This window comes from Pecten maximus, chromosome 3 (assembly GCF_902652985.1).
Source record: "Pecten maximus chromosome 3, xPecMax1.1, whole genome shotgun sequence".
NCBI lineage: Eukaryota > Metazoa > Mollusca > Bivalvia > Pectinida > Pectinidae > Pecten > Pecten maximus.
This window is the reverse complement of record NC_047017.1, coordinates 33,773,564-33,799,025: the sequence shown is the minus strand read 5'-3', so window position 1 is coordinate 33,799,025 and position 25,462 is coordinate 33,773,564. Positions and strand designations below refer to the sequence as shown.

The window sequence follows — 25,462 nt, the reverse complement described above, 5'->3', positions numbered from 1 at the left end:
CGCTCACCTGCTTCTAATGCAACTTTGAAATTGATCCAAGTCAATGTGGTTTATGTCTCTGTAACAGGCAAGTATCTGGAGAAACTCAATGTGGTTTATGTCTCTGTAACAGGCCAGTATCTAGAGAAACCCCACATGGTTCATGTCTCTGTAAAAGGTGAGTATCTAGAGAAACCCCACATGGTTCATCCCTCTGTAAAAGGTGAGTATCTAGAGAAACCCCACGTGGTTCATGTCTCTGTAAAAGGTGAGTATCTAGAGAAACCCCACATGGTTCATGTCTCTGTAAAAGGTGAGTATCTAGAGAAACCCCACATGGTTCATGTCTCTGTAAAAGGTGAGTATCTAGAGAAACCCCACATGGTTCATGTCTCTGTAAAAGGTGAGTATCTGGAGAAACTCTACGTGGTTCATGTCTCTGTAAAAGGCGAGTATCTAGAGAAACCCCACATGGCTCATGTCTCTGTAAAAGGTGAGTATCTGGAGAAACTCTACGTGGTTCGTGCCTCTGTAAAAGGCGAGTATCTAGAGAAACCCCACATGGTTCATGTCTCTGTAAAAGGTGAGTATCTAGAGAAACCCCACGTGGTTCATGTCTCTGTAAAAGGTGAGTATCTAGAGAAACCCCACATGGTTCATCCCTCTGTAAAAGGCGAGTATCTAGAGAAACTCTACGTGGTTCATGTCTCTGTAAAAGGTGAGTATCTAGAGAAACCCCACATGGTTCATGTCTCTGTAAAAGGTGAGTATCTAGAGAAACCCCACATGGTTCATGTCTCTGTAAAAGGTGAATATCTAGAGAAACCCCACATGGTTCATGTCTCTGTAAAAGGTGAGTATCTGGAGAAACCCCACGTGGTTCATCCCTCTGTAAACAGTGAGTATATAGAGAAACCCCACATGGTTCATGTCTCTGTAAAAGGTGAGTATCTTGAGAAACTCAATGTGGTTCATGTCTCTGTAACAGGCCAGTATCTAGAGAAACCCCACATGGTTCATGTCTCTGTAAAAGGTGAGTATCTAGAGAAACCCCACGTGGTTCATGTCTCTGTAAAAGGCGAGTATCTAGAGAAACCCCACATGGTTCATGTCTCTGTAAAAGGCAAGTATCTGGAGAAACTCAATGTGGTTTATGTCTCTGTAACAGGCCAGTATCTGGAGAAACTCAATGTGGTTTATGTCTCTGTAAAAGGCCAGTATCTGGAGAAACCCCACATGGTTCATGTCTCTGTAACAGGCAAGTATCTGGAGAAACTCAATGTGGTTTATGTCTCTGTAACAGGCCAGTATCTGGAGAAACTCAATGTGGTTTATATCCCTGTAACAGGCGAGTATCTGGAGAAACTCAATGTGGTTTATGTCTCTGTAACAGGCCAGTATCTGGAGAACCTCAATGTGGTTTATGTCTCTGTAACAGGCCAGTATCTGGAGAAACTCAATGTGGTTTATATCTCTGTAACAGGCCAGTACCTGGAGAAACTCAATGTGGTTCATGTCTGTAACAGGCCAGTATCTGGAGAAACTCAATGTGGTTTATGTCTCTGTAACAGGCCAGTACCTGGAGAAACTCAATGTGGTTTATATCTCTGTAAAAGGTGAGTATCTAGAGAAACTCAATGTGGTTTATGTCTGTAACAGGCCAGTACCTGGAGAAACTCAATGTGGTTTATATCTCTGTAACAGGCCAGTATCTGGAGAAACTCAATGTGGTTTATGTCTCTGTAACAGGCCAGTATCTAGAGAAACCCCACATGGTTCATGTCTCTGTAAAAGGCAAGTATCTGGAGAAACTCAATGTGGTTTATGTCTCTGTAACAGGCCAGTATCTGGAGAAACTCAATGTGGTTTATGTCTCTGTAAAAGGCCAGTATCTGGAGAAACTCAATGTGGTTTATGTCTCTGTAACAGGCGAGTATCTGGAGAAACTCAATGTGGTTTATGTCTCTGTAACAGGCCAGTATCTGGAGAAACTCAATGTGGTTTATATCCCTGTAACAGGCGAGTATCTGGAGAAACTCAATGTGGTTTATGTCTCTGTAACAGGCCAGTATCTGGAGAACCTCAATGTGGTTTATGTCTCTGTAATAGGCCAGTATCTGGAGAAACTCAATGTGGTTTATATCTCTGTAACAGGCCAGTACCTGGAGAAACTCAATGTGGTTCATGTCTGTAACAGGCCAGTATCTGGAGAAACTCAATGTGGTTTATGTCTCTGTAACAGGCCAGTACCTGGAGAAACTCAATGTGGTTTATATCTCTGTAAAAGGTGAGTATCTAGAGAAACTCAATGTGGTTTATGTCTGTAACAGGCCAGTACCTGGAGAAACTCAATGTGGTTTATATCTCTGTAACAGGCCAGTATCTGGAGAAACTCAATGTGGTTTATGTCTCTGTAACAGGCCAGTATCTGGAGAAACTCAATGTGGTTTATGTCCCTGTAACAGGCGAGTATCTGGAGAAACTCAATGTGGTTTATGTCCCTGTAACAGGCGAGTATCTGGAGAAACTCAATGTGGTTTATGTCTCTGTAACAGGCCAGTATCTGGAGAAACTCAATGTGGTTTATGTCTCTGTAACAGGCCAGTATCTGGAGAAACTCCATGTGGTTTATGTCAGTTATAATTATGCAAAGACCTATAATTTATTTATCATAAACTAACAAATAATTTATAAGCCTATATGTCCAAAACCTATTATAAACAATGTACCTGGCATGTCCTGATGATATTATTTTATTATAAGGTTCTATAATCTAATAAAGCACAGAAAAAAGTGCAGAAAAAAAGTACTAAAAAGCATAAAAAAGTATGGTTTTTTTTAATGAATTTGATACCGAGGGTTCAACAAGGTTCTTTATCCAATGACGCCTCGGTTTTTCTTTGATCTTTTGTTGGCGATATATTGCATACTATGTGATATTTCAAATATCACATATGTGATATCTGAAATATCACATGGCATTTCTTATTGGTCCATGCCTCAGTCTTGAGGCGGGGCCAATTTCAAATGTAGGCGTGACAAATGAACAAAGACAGGAAATGCATTTCAAACAAAATTTAATGAAATACGAGTGCCGTTTAGAAATTTTCCGTCTTCTTTCTTCACCTTGTATGCACGTACAGCCCTGCTGCGATGTACCGTTCTGTCCATAATGAGTTGTTCATCAAAACCTGACCAAACAGAATATAAAACCCTGTTCATATTTTATTAAGTAAAATTTATTTTAACAGGTCAGTAAAAAAAGCATACATTACATGATTACATATAAAATTTCAGTCATTTAAAAAAAAAATGGTTATACAGATTACGCTAAATGTAACAATATACTTTCGTTGCACAAAAATCCTATCATAAACAAAATCGTGATGAAAATGATAACAAGACGAGTGGATAAAAATACCGATTAACCGATTCATTGATTTCTTTAAACAATTTCACGGATTTTGAAAGGATTTTGTGACATTGTGAACGTCGAAATTTACGATAAATATTTCATTTCACAATTTGTTCAAACGATATGATTTTAGACTTACCTGCATGGTAAAGGGAAGTAGCGCAGGTCCTCTTTCCGGAATGGTTTATGTAATTTCCCTCGAATCCTGCAGCCTTTCACATGTTTTTCACATTACCATTCAGTTCATTTACAACAATTGGCTGAGTTAATTCCTTGGTATCAACTATTCCAATGTCAGTAGCTACCGTGTCACTATCAAGTTCATACTCATCTACGGCCTGTGATAATGTTATATCGTCGAGGTCAGTGAACACATCGACATCAGTGATCAGTACCTGATCCGTCATGGTTGACAGTCTCACTAAAAATGAATGGGCTGTGACAGAAAACAAAACGTGTCAGAAATTGGCGGGAAACATATCACAGTGACAGGTTCTGATCAATTTTATAGCTCCACCCCTAGGCACGTGGGTGACAAAACCTCGGCTGTCATTGGATAAAACAGATACAAAATGGGTACTCGTGACGTATCGCATATATCACACTCGTGCTACGCACTCGTGTGATATATCCGATACATCACTCGTACCCATTATGTATCTATTACAAATTGAGTCAAAAAAAGTACACAAGTACAAAAAAGGCTAACAAAAGTATACTTTTTGTACATTTTATCGTCATCATAAAGTACAGAAAAAGCACATACATAGTACCAAAAAAAACATAAAGTACTTTTATATTTTTTAGTACTTTTACGGGTAATCCAAAAAAGGACAAAAATAATACTGGAACAACTTGGCATGAAGAATTACAAAAAAAGTATGTTTCTAGCAGAAATAGAGAAATGTTAAATGTCAAACATGACAGGTTTTTTTCTGATGTTTTTGTCTGTATGTTAAATATGTCAACCATGTATGTTTTCTCTGTTTTGTCTATAAGTTTATCTTTATCTTAAATATCAAGCTGCTAAACTTTTATATTTAAAATCTCTATAGTTATCTGATACAGGTACCTGAAAATTATATCAACATACAGTTTTTACCTATCATAGTAAAATTATACTGCCTTGATCCAAGGGGATGTATTAATAAATAAAGAATAAAAATTATAAATCACAAAACTTAAGGGAAACAGAATATTTTACCCTGTTTAAAAATATATTATGATAAAAGAACATTATCAGGACTTTTTCTGGAGGCTTTTTGGGGCCGTTAATGGGCCCCTTTCCCATTAGAAATTATTTCATATTTAAGCCAAATTCCCAAAATTTGCCCTTTACTCCTGAAAGTTTTTCCCAATTCATCAATTTTCTTTCCAAAATGAGACAAAAAGGCCCCTTCCCAAACCAGTGAGAACAAGCCCTGATTATTTCTTCTCAACAGACCATCCATCATCACTGGCAGAAGTGACTTCACAACTGCACAAATTTACATTGGATCAGAAGAGTTACTCCCCTTGTTATACATATTTTTTCTCCTAAGACTGGATGCTTCCCCTTTAACACCTTTTGTAAAGTATTTGTGTGTGGTACGATCCCTAATTTAGTAGATGTTGGCAATTTTTCTTGACAAGTTTCCAATAAATCAGAACTAAAATATTCTTGTTCCTTGTGATATCAAGTTAGACATGTCTGTTGCTCATTGATATGTTGCAACAGTATGTGGATTTGATATAGATTTTCGTGTTTGGTATTATCAATGAAGCAGAAGAATACCATTTCGGATTATGGATTTTATGTAAAACTTATTTTGTTCATGTCTGACATACTATTTAATAAAGTTGCTGTAACAGGCCTGTATTCTCTTGCTGTTTCTCTATATAACCGTGTTCTGTTTACAGAAGTGAAAACTGATACCAAAGCTGCCACTACATATGTAGTCAGTTATAATTATTATACATTAATAAGAGAAGCTGCTCTTTCCTTATTGAATATCTTAGTTGTGGTTCTTTTTAATTTCCTTTTTAAAAGTCCTGAAAAATCATCACAACAGAAGACCTTGAAGACTATTTTTTCCAGTCTCATATTTTCCAACAAAATAGTAAATAAAGATATTTTACGCACTCAAATAATTTGTTTTAAAATATCTGCAGCTTAATTAATGCCTTATGACAATGTCTTCAAACATTTTACTCAGGTAGCAAGTCAGGTAGCCATACAGCTGGAAATCAATTGATAGCTCTTCTTTTTTATATTGCAGTTACTACCAGTCAGCCAATTCACAGGATCCAAATAGTCAGCGACATGTTGCATTGCCATTGTATGTATCTAGAGCTGTGTATCGCAAGGTGGGTAGCGATACGATTCGTATCGCAATACAGGGATCATGATACGATATGTATCATGATATATGAGAAGCTGATGACCTATCAGATATTTGGTATTCCACCGTACAGTAGTCATAATATAATCATTTTGTTTGTGGTATTTCCGGAATATCAGAGTCTTTGTCTACATTTGTTACAAAAAACATGTTATGTACAGGTTTGACATATTTAACATACATGTGTATAGACAAAACAGAGAAAACATATAGGTCTGACCACATTATGACCTTGACTTCAAGAGTATAGATAGAACCAAAACATGGTATGCAATACACAACTTTGCCATTTCTATCTTAAATCCCTACATCACCTTGATATTTCAGTAATCATGGCAAAATATTCTCATTTAAGTTATATTTCAAATATTTTCCTACTTTTTGAGCTGCATACATCTCCGAACAATAGTTCAAACCAAAAGAAGAAAAAGGATTTTTGGCTACATTTCCCCTATTCGGCCCACCCCAGGAAAGCCACACCCTCTGTTCATTCAACAATGAATCTCCTTTTCCCTAGTAATGCTGCATACCAAATTTCATTAAAATCCATTCAGTCATTCAAGACTAGTAGCAATTTAAAGGATTGGGCTTAATTTCCCATATTGGGCCCCCAGCTCCAATTCCAAGGGAGCCACACCCTCCATTTATACAACAATGGGTCTACTTTGCCAAATAATGCTCCGGACCAAATTTCATCAAGATCAATTTACTTGTTTAGGACTAGAAGCATTTATACAAAATGATTCCCCTTCAACCAAGGATGCTTAATTCAGACCAAATTTAGTTGAAATCTGCGAAGCAGTTTATAACCAGAAGGGATTAATATGAAATGTTGAGGGGAAGACGAACTTGAACTTGACATTTGATTCAATGTGAACTCGACCTTGTAACACCATGATAACAACTGGTATATTACCATACAAGTACATCATAAAAATTGTGTTATAATACACAATACTGTGTCCTTGAAAATACACAATGTATGTCAAAGCCATCACATCATGCTACAACATGGCCAAATACCATTACCCAGGGTGTCTTGGATTCTGAGAAGTTGTTTAAAGGTAAATAGTTGATGCTGGATGGACAGACAGACACTGGATACAAAACCAAGGCACTTGCCCTTGATCCAGGTGAGCTAAACTGATTATATATGTAATTATTCATCTGGAATTCTTGTTAATAAATAAAAGATTGCTGCAGAGTAGTCAAGTCTCCCCCATCAATAAAGGCAATTCAAAAAATAAAGTTATGGAAATGTATGGATACATCACATATATCATGCCCCATATACTGTGCTGGTCTAAGTCTATTAGGGAAATGGTAAGTTCAATCTTAAGCACTAAAAAAGTGATAAGGAAACAAGAGTTGTCAGGAGACAACATACATGTAGTTTGCAGAGTGAGTTGAAATTCATAAATAGTTTTTTAAAAGTAGGTCAAGGGTCACCATTTAGATCAGCAAGTCTACAAATGTAGTACCAATTGAAAGGTCTTGTGACATGCTAAGGAACACATATGCCAAAAATGAAAGCCTTATCTTGTGTGGTTAATATCCTGGGGCCAAGTTTAAAAGTTTTCAAAAGTAGGTCACAGGTCACAGTCAAGGTCAGCAGATCTACAAATATAGTACCTATAAAGGGTCTTCTTACAAGGAACACGCCTGTGAAATAGTGGAATTTTGACAGGCAATTCAAACTCAATCTGTAATCTAATATGATATTAAAGCCACATGCCACACAACAAATTGACGTAGAGTGGTAGCGAAAAAAGCTCAGAAAACAGGTACCTTAATTACAAGAATTTCCTATATGAGAAGGGCAATAACTCCAGCAAAAATTGGATAATTGACACAGGGCTTTTTACTCAAACTGTAATTCATTATCACAAAACCACATACTAAGTTACAAACTGATGTGGAAAGCAGAAGTGAAAAAAGTCAGGAAAAAAATTCAAGGATGCAAATTTACATAGTGCAAAGGGCCATAACTCAAGGAAACAAGATATCCCAGAGGGATCTTGGTGTCCACAATTAAATGCTCCTTTGGTTCTACAGGGTTTTCCCTGTCATTTTGTTTTAGAGAGTCCCAGGGACTCCTTAATTTTAAAACTGGGAGTCCCAGCAGAAATTCAGGAGTCCCATTTTTTTAACTTTGTGAAATTTTCATGTGTACTGAATAATGAATATTGTAAAAACAGTTAACGTTACAGCCAACAAAGAAACTTCCGATCGTTCGCTGCATGGTTACAAACTTTGTCTACATCATAGTTGTTTAGACGCTTCAATTAGCTGAACTTAAGACTTTTACCATTTCAAACTCGCGGAAGACTCAGATTTACCCTGATCATAAATGACCTATTTATAGCTATTACCAGGCCTAGATTTGTAAAAACATCGATTGATACCAGCGAGAAATGAACATGGCACAATACCGACAAAAAGTTATTTTATTAGCGATGTGGTTATGTAGTTTAATTAGACGTTTGTCTATTTATTATTGCGTCCCACGGACGCAAATACATTTGTTTTGTGAGTCCTCCGTGATTTTTTTGCGTCCTAGACGCAGAAAACCTGCGTCCGGGAAAACCCTATTTTATACTGATCTTCTCTCTACTTTTCCTTTCTTTCTTATTTTTCTCTTTATAATCTGTTTACAAGAACAAGTGAAACCTACATGTTAAGTTTGAGAAACATCACTTCAGTTTTTTTTCAAGAATAAAACGGTAACAAACTTCAATTATCAAAATCAAAGTTGACCACCTGTTGGATATTTTACTTTCCCTAATCAAAAATTTAAATCAAACTGGTAATACTAGATACCAAGAGAACCTACTCATCATGTTTGAGAAATATCCCTCTTTATTTCCCCTTCTTCATTTCAAGAAATATTGATAACAAACTTCAATTATCAAAATCCAAGATGGCCACATGTCAGCCATTTTGTTTTACTAACCAAAAATTAAAAATTGAATTGGTATAAGTAGGGACCAAGGGGAACCTTCACATGAAGTTTCAGGAATATCCCTCCAGTGCTTTTCAAGAAATAGTGATAACCAACTTCACTTCCAAAAAAACAAATATGGCCATCTGTCGGCCATTTTGCTATCCTGATCAAAAATCGAACTGAAATTGGCACAACTAGGCACCATGGGGAACCTATACATGACGTTTAAAGAATTTCCCTCCAGTACTTTCAAGAAATAGTGATAACAAACTATATTTCTCGAAATCCAAGATGTCTACCTATAGGCCATTTTGTTTTTATTACCAAAAATCAAAATTGAATTGGTACAACTAGGGACCAAGGGGAAACTACATATGAAGTTTGAGGAATACCCCCCCTGTACTTTTTAGAAACAACGATAATAAACTTCAATACTCAAAATCCAAGATGGCCACCTCTCAGCCATTTTGTTTTCCTGATCAAAAATCTAAAATAAATTGGCATGATTAAGAACCAAGGGGAACTTACTCATCACATAAAAAAATACCTACTGTTGATTTCAAGATACTGTAGAGCGATAACAATCTTTTAATTCTCAAAATCCAAGATGGCTGCCTGTCTGCCATTAAGCTTTTCTTACCAAAATCATACTGAATTAGCTCAACTAAGAATCAAAGGAACCAACACATAAAGTTTGAGGAATATTCTTCCAGTACTTTTCAAGAAATAGCAATAATTTTCCATTATCAAAATCCAATATGGCCTCTTGCTAGCCATTTGTTTCTCTCATCAAAAATCTAAATTGAATTGGCACAAAAAGGGACCGAAGGAAACTTACACATGAAGTTTAAAAATTTGAGGAAATACCTCCAGTACTTTTCAAGAAATAGAGGTAATATATACTTTGAGGAATATCCATCACGTACTTTTCAAGAAATAGCAATAACAATCTTCAATTCTCAAAATTCAAGATAGCTGCCTGTCTGATGATGGTGGGCTAAAAAAAGAATTGTTGTCGTGAAGGCTAAACTCGTTCAAGCAAGTGGAAGCAAAAAAAAATAAAAAAAATTCCTGTGTGCAAAGGGCCATAACTCTGGCAAAAACTGGAATAATGACACTGGTTCCAATTCAAACTGTAATTCATTATGACAATGCCACATACTAAATTATAACTTAATGTGGAACAGTAAGAAAAAAAGGTCTGGAAAACTTAAGTGTGATTGACAAAGACACCGAGGACAACAAGTAACAACGGACAAATTAAGAGATCCCTAAGTGTCTGGTAACTGGATTGCTTCAATGACCACACAAAAACAAAATTCGAAAAATAAAACCAAAGCACTATTAGTTTACCTGTAGTTTAAATGTAGTGCACTACTAGTGCACTAGGTGTAAAGGTTAGCTAACACTCAACTGTATAACATGACTATATGCTCTGTTCTTTGTATTCACAGGAATCATCTATTTTAGATGTACAATGCACAGTTGTAACTACCATTTTCTACAAGCAGATGCGAAAGTGAGAAAAATTTGTATCCACAAGCAGATAAATTTGTAAGTTGCATGGAGTTGTTTCACAAGGAATGATAACTGGCCAGAAGAGGTGCAAAAATCAATAAAAGGAATAACTTAATTTAAAATTTTAATTGTTTCGTAACAGAGTGCATGGTTTTCTAATTCAAATCACTGCTTACTAGTCTTAGCTCACCTGATCGAGCAGAAGAGAAGATCTCTCTCTAAGCAGAGCGGTATATTGCAGCTAGAATTTTTCCAGGGTTACATATGCTCCCCTTCCAGGAAAGAACCTGCAGTCCTCAAGTTTTCGGGGGTTACAGTCATGCTTTCACGCGTAAGGCTAAGTATAATTCCAGAGTCCATAAATGGGTCCTAATGTAATAGAGTGCATGATTAATTTAATTTAAATCTCTACCTCTGTTAGGAAGCGAACCCAGGACCTCTGGCTTACTTGTTTTACGCTCAACAGATTGAGCGAAAGAGGTGATGTCTCTCCAGACGAGCGGTATATTGCGGATAGTATTTTAGCAGGGTAACATTTTATATATGACACTCCATGGCCACTCAATCTTAAAACTACAGTACAGACATCTTGTGAAATTGTACCGTGTCATATAATCTGACAATCATTCCAGAGCCCAGTTTAATCAGGGACATATATAACTTATATGCCCTTGGATTCATTGATATTCCTTCACTTAAAATTGTCCACCGGAAAAAAGTACAGAATTTCAATGATATATCATAACTAAAATGTGTTTCTTGTCTGTAAGCTTAGGCTTACCTCTTGACAATTTCAAATGAAGGAATGTTCTTTATGGACGTTGGTGAAACAGGGGCCTGGTGTGTATGTATCTAGTTAAATTGCAGATCCGAATTCAATAAAACTGACACAATTGAATAATCATGTTCATTATGACGTGCCCCTGTGATCCGAATTCCGAATGTCACACTGTCAGACGATCTCTACATCATCAAATGCACGTGCACACGACCTGTCAAAGTACCAACAACTTAGATACTAAATTGATATACATGTATTTATAAATATCCATTATACTTACAGTCGCCATGTCTGTTCTGGATAAGAATTATCTATATCGAGTCTTCGAGTGATGAAATTCAACGTTATATGTCCTACACGTACAGCACTCGTTGTTGATATATAACTTCACCTTGACCGGACAGCACGACCAATCGGCACACTTCACCTTCGTCTAGTCCGGGCGAGGGGTCTCCGAAAAGCTTAGATCTCGATCTCGGAAACGTTTAGTTTTCCACCAGGGCCGTTTTCGTTCATCGCGGTACAAACGGACTAGAGTTGTTCGTTTATGAAATAAGAACGAACCTTGTGATATTTGGTTGTTTTCAGACGAGCTTTGACAAAGAATTTCAAGGCCTGCATTAACATCTGCAGGTCCGTAAAGATATATGCTGAAATATTGCATACAAATATTGACGAACGTTATTGTTAAAAACGAACAACACCGGTCCAGAGACCTATTATAGTATATAGGTCTCTGACCGGTCCAAGTCGTCTTACCGTTTGGACCGCATCAACGAAAACGGCCTACAGCTGATAATTAGGCTATAATTGGGCTATTCAAATCGCCCTGCATCCGTGGTCCGTCCGTCCGTCCGTAAACAATTCTTGCTATCGCTATTTCTGGGAAAGTACTGAAGGGATCTTTCTCAAATTTCATATGTAGGCCCCCCTTGGTCTGTAGTTATGCATATTGTATTTTGGGACCGATCGGAAAACAACATTGCCGACAGGCAGCCATCTTAGATTTTGACAATTGAAGTTTGTTATCGCTATTTCTCAGAAGGTAGTGAAGGGATATTTCTCAAATTTCATATGTAGGTTCGTTCTCCTTGGTCTGTAGTTATGCATATTGCATTTTGGTATCGATCGGAAAACAACATGGCCGATAGGCAGCCATCTTGGATTTTGACAATTGAAGTTTGTTATCGCTATTTCTCAGAAAGAACTGAGGGGGTCTTTCTCAAATTTCCTATGTAGGTTGTCCTTGGTCCCAAGTTATGCATAGTGCATTTTGGGATCGATCGAAAAACAATATGGCCGACAGGCAGCCATCTTGGATTTTGATAATTAAAGTTTGTTATCGCCATTTCTCAGAAAGTACTGAAGGGATCTTTCTCAAATTTCATATGTAGGTTCCCCTTGGTGCCTAGTTATCCATAGTGCAATATGGGACTGACCGGAAAACAACATGGCCGAGAGGCAGCCATCTTGTATTTTGACAATTGATTTTTGTTATCGCTATTTCTGTAAAAGTTTCGAAGGGATCTTTCTCAAATTTCTTTTGTAGGTTTCCCTTGGTCTGTAGTTATGCACATTGCATTTTGGGATCGATCGGAAAACAACATGGCCGAAAGGCAGCCATCTTGGAATTTGATCATTAACGTTTGTTATCGCTATTTCTCAGAAAGTACTGAAGGGATCTTTCTCAAATTTTATATGTAGGTTCCCCTTTGTTTGTACTTATGCATAGTGCAATTTGGGACTGACCGAAAAACAACATGGCCGAGAGGCAGCCATCTTGGATTTTGACAATTGAAGTTTGTTATTGCTATTTCCAAAAAGGCACTGAAGCGATCTTTCTCAACTTTCATATTTAGATTGCCCTTAATCTGTTGTAATGCATATTATATTTATGGACCAGTCAGAAAACAACATGGCCGACAGGCAGACATCTTGGATTTTGACAATTGAAGTTTGTTATCGCTAATTCTCAGAAAGTAATGAAGGGATCTTTCTGAAATTACATATGTAGGTTCCCCTTGGTCCCTTGTTATGTATAGTGTATTTTGGGATCAATCGAATAACAACATGGCCGACAGGCAGCCATCTTGGATTTTGACTATTGAAGTTTGTTATCGCTATTTCTCAGAAAGAACTCAAGGGATCTTTCTGAAATTTGATATATAGATTGCCCTTGGTCCTTAGTTATGCACATTTCATTTTGGGACCAGTCGGATAACAACATGGCTAACAGACAGCCATATTGGATTTTGACATTTGAAGTTTGTTATCGCTATTTTACAGAAGGTACTGAAGGGACCTTTCTCAAATTTCATATTGCATTTTTGGACCAATCTGAAATCAATTTTCGACAGACAGCCATTATCGCTAAATCCCAAATTTCATATATAGGTTCCCCTTGTTTGAAAAGTACTGGAGGGATCTTTCTCAATTTACACAGATTAGTAAGAGGAAGGGAAAAATAGAGAAAAGATCAATCTGACATGGAACCTATAAAGATCATTCAATGGTGGGCGCCAAGATCCCTCTGGGATCTCTTGGGTTTTTTAGTTCTATGATAAATTTCCTCACAAAAAATATCGTATGTTTTGACATAGGGACCTAGCCTTCGGCCTCGGGAAATATCACTTTCTCAGGATAAGAAATCATAGTACTCACCTGAAAAAGGTTGATAATTGTATACAGAGACATATAAATCTATATATGTCTCTGTTGTATAATATTAAATATATATTGGTATGTAAACCACAGGTCCTAGCCTCGTCTGTTAATACATCCACTATATAATTATATATTGGATGTATTGACAGACGAGGCTATGACCTGTGCGTAAACTAAACATTTGACCAGAGATCTAGATCTATACTCTGGTTTGACAGACCTTATCATGAGGGGATTTATTTATACCAATAATTTAACGAGGTTTGGAAAGGTATGTTTTAAGAGGTGTATATGCCCAAAACGAAGTTTGGACTACGTGCTCAAACAGAGACCTGCTAAGGACTCGCACAACTGAATAATTTACTATATGTATTACTGACCCCATCCCTTGATGTGAAATGTATATCAAATTAAAGTTTGAAGTTTTTTCTATCGGGTAAATGTTATTATTGCATAGGTTTAGTGCCATATAAGAGCACACAGGTACTCGAAAGACAGTAACACCTGACATTTACAGTGCACTGGGGAACCCCAACCTAGGGAATTCCCGCTTTTTCACACATTGAATCCTACGTCATTGTATTTTCAGTAGGAGTGAATATTTTTTTCCAAATCGCAAGACCCTACTCTTTATTCTAGTATATAGAAAGTGTTCAACAGCTTCAAACCTAAGAAACACATTATCCTCAGAGACTTGGTTCAGATGAAACACCAGCTCTGATTGGCTACGAAAAACCATGCACCGACCTACGCTCAGTACCAGGCAACTGCCCCACGTGGGTTTCGAACTCACAACCAAGATGTATAATAGAATGGATAGTTACATATACCGTGTATATAGGTTTAGTACTCGAAAGACAGTAATCCTGACACTTACAGTACACTGGTGGAACCCCAACCTAGGGAATTCCCGCCTTTTCACACCTTGAATCCTACGTATGGATCAGATAAATCATGAAGGATTTTTATATGCCCATAAGAAGGTTTGGACAGTTATATATTGAGAGGTTTTAATATGCCCATAACGAAGTTTGGACAGATATATTATGATGTTTTTTTAATAATATTTATGCCCATAGCGAAGTTTGGACAGATATATTGTGCGGGATTTTAATATGCCAATAACGAGGTTTGGACAGATATATTGTGCGGGATTTTTATATGCCAATAACGAGGTTTGGACAGATATATTGTGTGAAAAAAACGAGGTAAAGACAGATTGTGGCATGCCAATTCGTCAAAAGAGATACTTGAGAGAAAAATTACATTAAGGATTAATATCTTTTTGATATGTTTTTTTATTTTTACTTTAACGTCAGATGATTTTAACTTAAGTTTAAAATATTTCATTTTACGTTCAGGTCAAATACTTTAACATTGGTGCATTATGCCTTAGTGTCATTATGCACCAGTTTTCTCATATCTGATGTTGAAAAATTTTAATAAATCGACATTTTTGTCTTTCATTATATGACTGATTGCATTTTAACTTAAGGTAAAATATTTGACTTCAAGGGCAATTATGTTTTTTTGGCAAAAGATCCCTAATTAGTATACGTTAACACTTTAGCATCGTGCCATACAGATACATGTACATATATTACTTTTATGTCCATTTCCTGCTTTTCTTGACAACCGCCTGGGAAATTTTTGAAGCACTATTTAATTTCACATACGCGGTTCCACTATCAAGGAACCAGAATGTATCTAATATTACTACTTTCTTTTTTATATAAAAACGTAAAAAAAATATCGTGCAATTTTCAATAGATCTGACATGGGCTGGTTGCTGTTAATACGGTTCACTTTCTCAATTAGTTCTGCCCCACATGCTTTTAGAATAGCCAGACTTCAATGTAATGGAATTATATGTATATGTTTATTGATGTTTCTACTGAATAAAAAATATTGTTTAAACTAAACTAATGGTATTCTCGATTCACAGTATTGACAGTTGTTTTACTCAATTTACCTGCCAGGACGGCCAACTATTAAAAAAGACTATTCCACCCCACAACGATATTTCAAACTGGTTTGGTGTTTTTATAGCGTTGATGTAAATATTTCTGTTTGAAGTAAAACCAGTAAATGTCGTCCAGTGTAAACCACTACACGTACACATATCATCAACAGTTATACCACGTTTACAAACACAGACGAGTGCATTCCCTCGGGACTGCTAAATACTTCTAGTTCACACATCATGCACTACAACACTATTTCATCTTTGTTGAAGCTCACACGGAATACATTTTGAGTGGATGTACATGCATGTTCTATTGGACGTTTCCGTCACATTCTGTTTTAACTATGGTATCCGAAGTTCCTACCACAAATGACCAGGAAGCAATTTTATGTCGAGGATGAGAGAAGCAATTTTATGTTGAGGATGAGAAATCAGTTTTCTGTGTTTCTCTTCAGCGAGTCCAAAATGACACGAATAGTTTATGTGACCTGCTTCCTTCTGTCTTTGAATTGCAAAGCCCTCCTTGACCACGACTACAAAGGGAGAGAGATCTGAGAATTTGTTACAGTCAATGTGTAATGGGATCTTGTCTAGAGTGTATTCGAGTGTAAAGCACGTTTTCGGACGTTTTTGGGGGGCTACATCAAAATTCGTTAAAAAATACAACCCCCCCCCCCCCCCCCGGACTAAAAATGTGTGCTATACAAACTAGCAAAGGTGCCATTTCGTTATTCCTCACAATGACCGTAAAGCTCTTTTTGAATGCCGACGGATCATATTGACGTCTCATTTAAAAAGGGACCCCTATACTCCAGGTCTCTGATGAATCAAAATAAGTGATGTCATTTTTAACTGGATTGCAAATTGTGTCATGCCAGCAGAGGCTCGATACTACTTCTGGTTCTCCGGATATATAGCAACCAACATGAGGTTTAGAGGGCTTGTATCGCTCCCCAGGATATTTCAGCGATCGTTGGAAATTACTCTCATTCAAGACCCTTTCCTTTACTTGACACTATTACAATAAACTCCCAAGAAAATCCAATCAGGACATTAGAATTTATCAATAATCCCCTCCCCAGGGGAGCCAAGGCATACAATGGACTGTGGGTTGAAAATTTGTGCCAAGTCCGTAGTCTATAGCACGCAATAGGGACATTTGTTTGGCCAGAATAATATCACACAAGTATGATATACAAGGCATTCAACCATCAAAAATCCTCTTATTGGACAATAAAAGCTATCTGAACATGGCAATAAGACCCCCCCCCTTTATGAAAAATAGTTCAGCCAAAGAGCCTTAGGTAAAACAAGAATGTTTCTGGGTAAAAAAAAAAAGAAGAAAAAACGTCCAGTTGAACCAATTGTCTAATAAGAACTTAATTTGTTCAGATGTCTTTCCTGCCTATATGCCATAAATCATAACCTCCATTTGCATAACAAGGTCAAAACAGAAGTGATGTTTTTATGTTATTACAAAGTGAAATTTAGTCAAACAAGTGCCCCTATTGTGTGCTATAAACACTTGTTAGCGTAACTGTATGGTTACTTTGTGCAGCAGTGAACTGTATGGTTACTTTGTGCAGCAGTGTGGTCTCGTGGCACAGCAGTAGCACTTGTTATCACTTAGGGTGGCTGGGTTTGATTCATCGGGCCTGAAAATGTTACATTTTTTTTATTTTGTGCAGGATGTGATCCAAACGATAATGTTCTGAAACACAGTTTTCACATGTTTTTCAAAAATTTACAAACAGCTTAACACACGACATATCAAAATCAAAGCAAGACCCATGGTTAGCAATGATACATACTTACGATTATATTACTTCTGGTCAATTGTACCAGAAGTTATGAAAAATATCACTGGATATGCTTTTTAGATGACTATTAATACACTTAAAAAGACTTTTGACTAAATAACTAGTCTGTTCGGTTTGGTTTAACACTCTATTTACAGCCAGAGTCATTAAAGGACGTACCAGGTTTTGGAGGTGGAGGAAAGCTGCCAGCCTGCGGTCAGTACCAGGCAACTGCCCAAAGGGGACCTGAACCCGTTACCCTGAGGTGGAGGGCTAGTGATAAAGCGTTCGGGACACCTTAACTACTCGGCCACCATGGCTCCATCCCTTTGTTTATATCCTGCCGTTTATAATATATACATAACAAATACACTTAATTGTTGTCAATAATTTAATAGTATAGCAAGTGATAACACAGACACAATTCTAGTTATAGAAATAGGAGATGTTTATAAATAACAGTCGACTTGTGTAACCACACCAACACACAGACTTTGGTCCAACAACACCCTCCATTCATAACACCGCTTGGCAGGAATCAGTAAGTTATTTCCATCCATAAACAATGATATGAGAGATAAATATATATAACTACCACAGGAACACATTTATACCACAACATCGTCAGAAGGACAGAACCAGTACTATCACCTTTTGTATCTTTTTACAACATTTCTTTCAGAGAACGAAACGCATGCATTTATAATTAAATTATTGTTGGTGATTCCTAACAATAAAATACTATACAATCCAAGTACAATTTAAAACTATGTCACTTTATATTTACCAAAATACTGACTGTTCTCCATTCATAATGATGATCCTTCAGCAATTCTAATATCAATCACATGTAAACAAGATGTATTTAGGCTGTTCTGCATTGTGAACACTTCACTTGATGTGCTATCTCAACCAGACATTTATGTGAATTACAGATGATAATAATAAGAGTGAGTTTATCAATCACTAGAAAGCTTTTTGTACTAGATCAATAGGTTGCTAGCTGACTGGTGGGTTTTACTTTTATCGTAGTGACAGGGCATACACTTAAGAAGGCGAGATGTCACTTTTAGTGATCCAAGGCCTAGTGAGAGTAGATTATTTAACATGTATACAAACAAGTTCATTGATATTAAAGGATAATAATTTAGTGCAAATAAACTTCTTCACAATAACTTTCGTTAAATTAAACCTTATTGATCAAAATACCAAGGCAGCTTTGAAACCAGATTCTTTCCTGTATATATCTACATGTTTTCAATATCAGAAATGCACTGGCATGAAAATACTAATAGCCTAATAACATCTTAAATGCTAGTTTGAGACAATATTCATGTTCCTTAGTAAATTTTCTGATATTGAGCAACAACATTATTAACACATCACGTGTCTGTGTTGGAGACACTAGTATATTTTAGGGTACAGATGACCTTGTCTTACTATACACTGTAGTCTACCTGGAGATACCTAGCTACATATCAAATACCACAATAGTTGTTAAGGTTATTCAGGAAAATGTTAAAAAGTTGATAAATTCTGCACCATGATACATCACAGGCACTTCTGTGCCAGGAAAATTACAGTACAGGAACTTCAGCCTTTTTCCGTGTTTGTAACAATATTTTCCTTTTATAAACAAGGCACATAATTATAGAAACAAACCTAGTGTAAACAAATACATAATCACTATGAAATTTAGGCAGTAATTGTAATAGTAATCTAGGATAATGTACATACAGCCTCGTAAATGAAACTATCTACCATTTGGCATATTCATTACTTATCTAATATTGGCAGTTCATAATGTGTACATACCCAATAAACCTTTCAACACTTGATTACAACATTTGTGATTTAGATTAATTTTCTAGAAAACCTTAATATAAAACCTTTTTATTATTTGCATTTAATTTTTGGTTTTTGGTTTTAAAGATGTATAATGAACATATAACCTTAAACTACCAGTCAGCATCTCCTGTACAAACAATAATTTCTTTAATTAAAACTGACAGTTAATCACTTTGTAGGTACCTAGTGAATCTTTAAATGGAATTCTAACTTTGAATATTCAAATTTATTGTAAAAAGAAAACAGGTTAAACTTCCTAGCAGTAACACTCTCAGTATCATTGTCCTAGCAGTAACTCCCAGTATCCAACAAGACAACACGTAAAACTACCATAGCTATCCACATATTCATAGCAGTGGTACTCCCAGTACCAATAGATAGTTCATGATTACTTACTTAACATCATTCTGCGCTACCTCTTATGTCACTTTTTCCATACAAAGATAAGCAACAGACCAATTAAGTTAAAATCTAAACAAATCATTAGTCTTAAATATCTGCTAGCTTACCGAGAACAACTCAACATTATATAATGTAAACTAATTTCTCACATGCACAAGATATTAAATCCAAACTTACTACAATTATACTTTATTTGCAAAATGTTGCCATTGATATGCACTAATAAATTGTGCAATGGATAAAAACAACAATCATCCAAAGCAATTACCACTTTTTTCAGTTACACACAAAATCTCCATCCTAAATTCAACACTATAAAGTGCGGCGTTGTTTCTTGCTGGGTGGAGCTGAATCATCGATGCCTATGTGGTTTTCTCGGAGTCGTTTCTCAAATAGCTTGGAAAGAAGCCCTCCAGCTTTGTATTCCGGAGTCTGTTTTTTGTTGTACTGAGCACAGTTGGAGAAGATGAGTCGCACATCCTTCACAATACTTAATGCATCAGTATATATAAAACTATTGATCTTGTTTCGGATGGTTGAGAAGTCCATTGGACAGGCAATGATGTCATGATAATCGGGAACCTACAAATACAAAAATAAAGAAACAAAGAGATTAGCTAGTTCTATTGCATAGGGACAGGACGGAATGCGACAGAACTGGACGGGGAGGGATGAACATAGGGAATACCATACGCCAACCTCCTCCCTCATGGCGGAGGCAGAACATTTTTTTTTTTACAGATAAATCTACCTACATAATGTAATACATTCCTCAGAATATACTGATTGTAATAAACTTGTCTAATGAAGGATATAGCAGCAGGCTTTTACTTAACGATAGAACAAAATAAATAGTTACATAATTTCAAATATCATAAATAAATTCAGTTTTGTTTTTGATTCTACGATACCAAGTGATTAGAAATTAATTATCATATTAATATTCCTGGAGAAATTGTTCATGAATTATGTGCAGATAAATCTTTTGAAGTATTAAAAGTATCTATACTTCACTTCATTGTTAAGACCAAAGTAAAAGAGACGTGTGTGTGAGAGAGAGAGGATGGATGTCCTTGATCTGATCAAACAGATGCAAGACCAGACATGCACTTACATTTTCAGGGTTGATTTGGTTAATTTTGTTAAAATGTCCTATTAACAGCCAGGGTCATTTAAGGACGTGCCAGGTTTGGAGGTGGAGGAAAGTCGGAGAACCCGAAGAAAAATCACAGCCGGAGTACCCGGAGAAAAACCACTGACCTACCGTCAGTACCTGGCAACTGCCCCACATAGGTTTCGAACTGGTAACCCAGAGACATTTTCAGGACATTGAAATAATCTGATCAACCAGATATAAGAACCTGGATGGTTAAGACCCCTGATCTGATCACACTTTGACAATGAGCCAAAACCTTATTTTATATGTTGACTGATGATGCACATGTGTACAAGATCAAGTTAACAAGAGGCCCAGAGGGCCTGTATCACTCACCTGGTTTATTTGAGCAAACATCAAAATAATGTTCATGTTATATTTGTTAATGTCTATCAATGCTATATGTATGATTATGGGGTGGGGATCTCAACTGCCCCATCCCTAGGGGTCAGCCCCATCATTTGTATAAATTTGAATCCCAGCCACCTAGGGATGTTACCACTGAAATATCAAAGTCACACATTGCTTAGGTCCAGAGAAGAAGTTGTTACTATAAATATTGCCAAATGGACCCCATCATTTGGCCCCACCCATCAGGCCCCTGAGGGTTAGTAACATCATTTGTGTAAATTTGAATTCCCGCCACCTAGAGATGTTAACGATAAAACTCATCTTACATGTAAAAGTACATTTTATTTTTGTCCTTTTTGAATTTAAGTTCCTAATTTTATAAACCAAATTTGGTTGCTTTATCCATTGATCTGGGGAACTGAGATACCTAGAGGAAATCAAATTCCCTCCATTGTCACCAGAACATGAATGAAAAGAGGTGACCCCTAATCTATTACAACATATAGAAGTACAGAAACTTGGTATCAATCAGATCAAACTTCTTGAGAGGCTAGATAAAGAGAGAGCTGCTATATGCATTTATTATAGTAAAGAATCAAACATACCAGTTTTTTGCTGACAGGTTTAAGGAATGGAGTGCTTTCTTCATGCTTAACCAGCTCAAGGACAAGGTCTTCACATATCTTCATATGCTGTACTTTGGAATTGCCTCTTGAACTAGTAGTAGCAACTTGTTTAATGTCTGCATCTTTAAAACAAATTATTTCTTATTACCATCACATGTTAATAACCTTAATACACTACTGACATTATTGGTGATCATTTTGAATATCAAATTATCACCCTAACTAGTCATGTTGCTTTTCTATGCAGAAGCCTTTAGAGAAACATAACATTTAAGTTGAATTAAGATTTAATTTAATTAACTACCTCCATTTACATCCTGAGCTAGCTTTGACATGGATTTGGCAGCCTTCTTTAGCTTGGGTTTAACTTCATCCATAGGGGAAGCAGGACGACTCCTCTTGCGGGAATTTTTCACTGTAACTGGGCTGTCACGAGGACTACCCTTCCTTGAGGATGCCTTACTTGATGTAGGAGTTGACTTTGATGCTTTCTTTCCGCCTGAAATATAATACAGATTTGCCTGTGGGATAAGTGATCCTTTTAATTTGGTAAAACTGATATTGTTCTGATTGTGATTTCAAAGAGGGAAAATGGACCTGCATCACTAATCTGGTATTCACTTCTTTGTTCTGCCTTTCAGTTCATCAAAAGAACTTTATTAAAGGCCTTTTCAGTTAATGAGAAGATGTCCTTTGAATGCCTGATCAAATTTGACCCGTGTGACCTTGAATACAATTCAAGATCATTTCTTTATGCAAAATTCATTTTACATCATCCCTGTTAATTTTGCATCATCCAAGGAACAAAATCTTGATTCTAGGCCTTTTAGATAATCAGATGTTATTTGAGGGTTTACACAAAGTTGACCTTATGACCTTGAATATGGATCAACGGTTTTTATTTTCCCAAACATCATTGAATGTCATCAAAGGAATATACCAGCCACAAATATCATGATTATATGCCTTTTGGTTTCTGAGAAGCTCTCGCTTGAATGTTATAACATATTTCACCCCGGCCAGGTGACCTTTAGTATGGGTCATGGTTATTTCATTTCGCAATTTTTTTTGAGATTCCATCCCAGAAACCTATCAGTCATGTATGCTTCTAAGCCTTTTAGTTAATCTCAAGTTGTTATTTAAAACTTTAAACAAATTTGACTACTGTGACCTTGAATATGGGTCAAGCTGATTTCTTTTTCGCAAATTTTGTCACGCCTCATCCAAAGAACCTATCAGCCAAATATCATGACTCTTGGCTTCTTGGTTAATGAAAAATCTTTTAAATGATTAAGTTGACAGCAGACAAACAGAGGACTCAGGATGGACAACAGATGGGCAAATGTTCACCGCACCACAACATACGCTCACTTGGCAGTTTGGGCCTGGTGAACAAAAAATGTTGGTTGTGGATAATAGTGACTGCTGAAAATTAATCTGAACTAAATAAAACCTTTTGAAGTATCTAAAATGAACTGAAACTGGGTGTATTGGTAGACTTTCAATTACCTTTGACTGGAAGTTTAACAAGCTTTATCTTTCCCTGTTTCTCCACACCAGAGCAGATCTGACATAGCCACTTTCCCTTGGGAACCTTCTTGAGAGCAGGTTTGGCACAGGCCAAATGGTAAGATAGTGGACATGTGTCACAGCAGATGAGCATACCAGCCTTACTACACACTGCACACAAGTTGTCATTGTTTTCTTCCTCTTCCTCATCTTCCTCCTCCTCTGCTTCATCTTCCTCTTCTTCTCCCTCTTCTTCATCACTACAAAACGAGTTGTTACACTTCTCAAACAAGAATTACACATAATTATATGTTTATATGCATATCCCACTTGGTCAGTATAAGTTTAAAGCAAACTAAAAAAATCCCTAAATTTTCTATTTCCCCCCTCAAAAACAACCAATGGAGGCACTGTGTATTCATTACAGATATGTGTAAATACTGTTATATTTCAAAATAAGTAACAAATTTTGCAAAGCTACCGAATCTCAAAATTCACCTGAATATATCATTTTGTACCCCCAAAATAACTCAACAACAGACTTTATTCCAATTTGGCTATGAAGTAATTTGAAAATTAATTGGAAATCAATGAAAATTTTATACAAGAGTGTGATATAGAAGTGTAATAAGTGAAATTGATTAATATATTACCTGCCTGACCCTTGGGTGTGACCCATGTGTTTACCTGGCCAAAGTGTATTGATTGATTTACTTATGTAGTTATCTATTGACCTTCCTATGTACCTTTAATCCGTTGGCCAGCTATTTCCTATGAGACCATGTAATAGTTTTATGTAATAGTTTAAATGTCAAGAATTGTGAACAACTGGCCTGTTCTCATGTATATAAGGAACACCTTATACCTGTTAACTGCGTCAAGACTACCTGGAAGTCAGAGTAACAACATCTATGCTCTGTCTCTGAATAAAACTTCATTCATCTATACGTGTGTCCAGACCTTTCATTTTCAACACTACATCATTCATCTATAAGAGGCCCATGGGCCTTAACAGAGACCTGATATATTTTAGCATATTTGGACCCTATGAGCTTGAATGAAGGTCAAGGTCATCCATTTTGAACCAATTTGGTTGCCCTTCATCCCAACATGCTACAGACCAAATATTGGGTCTCTGGGCCTTTTGGTTATCAAGAAGAAGTTGAAAATATAAATTGTTTATGACGGATGCTGACGGACAAAAGGCAATCACAATAGGTCAACTGAGACTTTGTCTGACCTAATACATGTAATGTTTTTAACAAAAATAAATAAATAAATAAAATTCATGTAATCTGTTAGGTGTTGAGATGTCCATACTACAAAACAACTATAGTCCAGGTTTAGTTGGAATAATATTGATACTTATTGATAAATTGGGCTAAACACAAAACTTTTAAAGTCCAGATTCCCAGCATACATCATTTCCAGTGTCACTTGACCATAAATTCCGGATAATATTCAATAAATAAGTGTGTGTTGAGATGTCCAAGATGTGATCTCGTTGTATACCAAATTTGGTTAAATTTGAGACTTACACTTTTTGAACAATGGATCTAAATGCTTTCTGAGAAATAGTTATTACCTCAACCGACAAAATCTAAGATGTCCACTTGTCAACCATTTTGTTTTCCCAATCAGACTCAAAAACGGATGGAAACAATGAGGTACCAATGGGAACCTACATGTGAAGTTTGAAAAATATCCTTCCAGAACTTCTCAAGAAATAGTGATTAAAAAATTGTTTACAGATGGACAACAGACATACTGATTTAATGACAGACTGACAGTTCTACATCAATTTTACCTATCTGCTTCTTCCTCTTCCTCCTCCTCTCCTTCATCTTCTGACTGCTCACTGAATGTACGTCGTCGATTCTTTAGAGGGCTCCTTTTGGTCTCCTTTGGTTTACAGTCTGGACAGTACCAGTCCCCAGATGGAACATTCTGTTGATATCAAACATCAGTGTCAACAAGGTCTAAAACTTGTTGTATATAGGAAACAGTTATGTTAATTCTGCCTAAAAATGTACCATTATGGGAAACACTATAAATTGAAAAAAAATAATTCTATTCTCTTTAATTATGTATAAATATTCAACTCCAAGCCTTTTTGTATTGAT

General features: G+C 36.5%; 2 protein-coding genes across 3 annotated transcripts in view; both read right to left on the bottom strand.

The window, feature by feature from the left end:
* Window positions 1-11,464, bottom strand: part of LOC117323965 (UTP--glucose-1-phosphate uridylyltransferase-like) — a 58,069-nt gene extending 46,605 nt beyond the window's left edge. The window contains exon 1 of the mRNA XM_033879530.1: window positions 11,299-11,464. Coding sequence (XP_033735421.1) covers window positions 11,299-11,307 — 9 coding nt within the window. The 5' untranslated portion in view covers window positions 11,308-11,464. The remainder of the gene's footprint in view (window positions 1-11,298) is intronic.
* A 6,360-nt stretch (window positions 11,465-17,824) lies between these two features.
* Window positions 17,825-25,462, bottom strand: part of LOC117323964 (bromodomain adjacent to zinc finger domain protein 1A-like) — a 33,030-nt gene continuing 25,392 nt past the window's right edge. For both annotated transcript variants that reach the window (XM_033879527.1, XM_033879526.1), the window contains 5 exons: window positions 25,147-25,286; window positions 23,340-23,599; window positions 22,135-22,329; window positions 21,810-21,952; window positions 17,825-20,279 (listed from right to left, as the gene is read on the bottom strand). In XM_033879527.1, coding sequence (XP_033735418.1) covers window positions 20,010-20,279; window positions 21,810-21,952; window positions 22,135-22,329; window positions 23,340-23,599; window positions 25,147-25,286 — 1,008 coding nt within the window. In that variant the 3' untranslated portion in view covers window positions 17,825-20,009. The remainder of the gene's footprint in view (window positions 20,280-21,809; window positions 21,953-22,134; window positions 22,330-23,339; window positions 23,600-25,146; window positions 25,287-25,462) is intronic.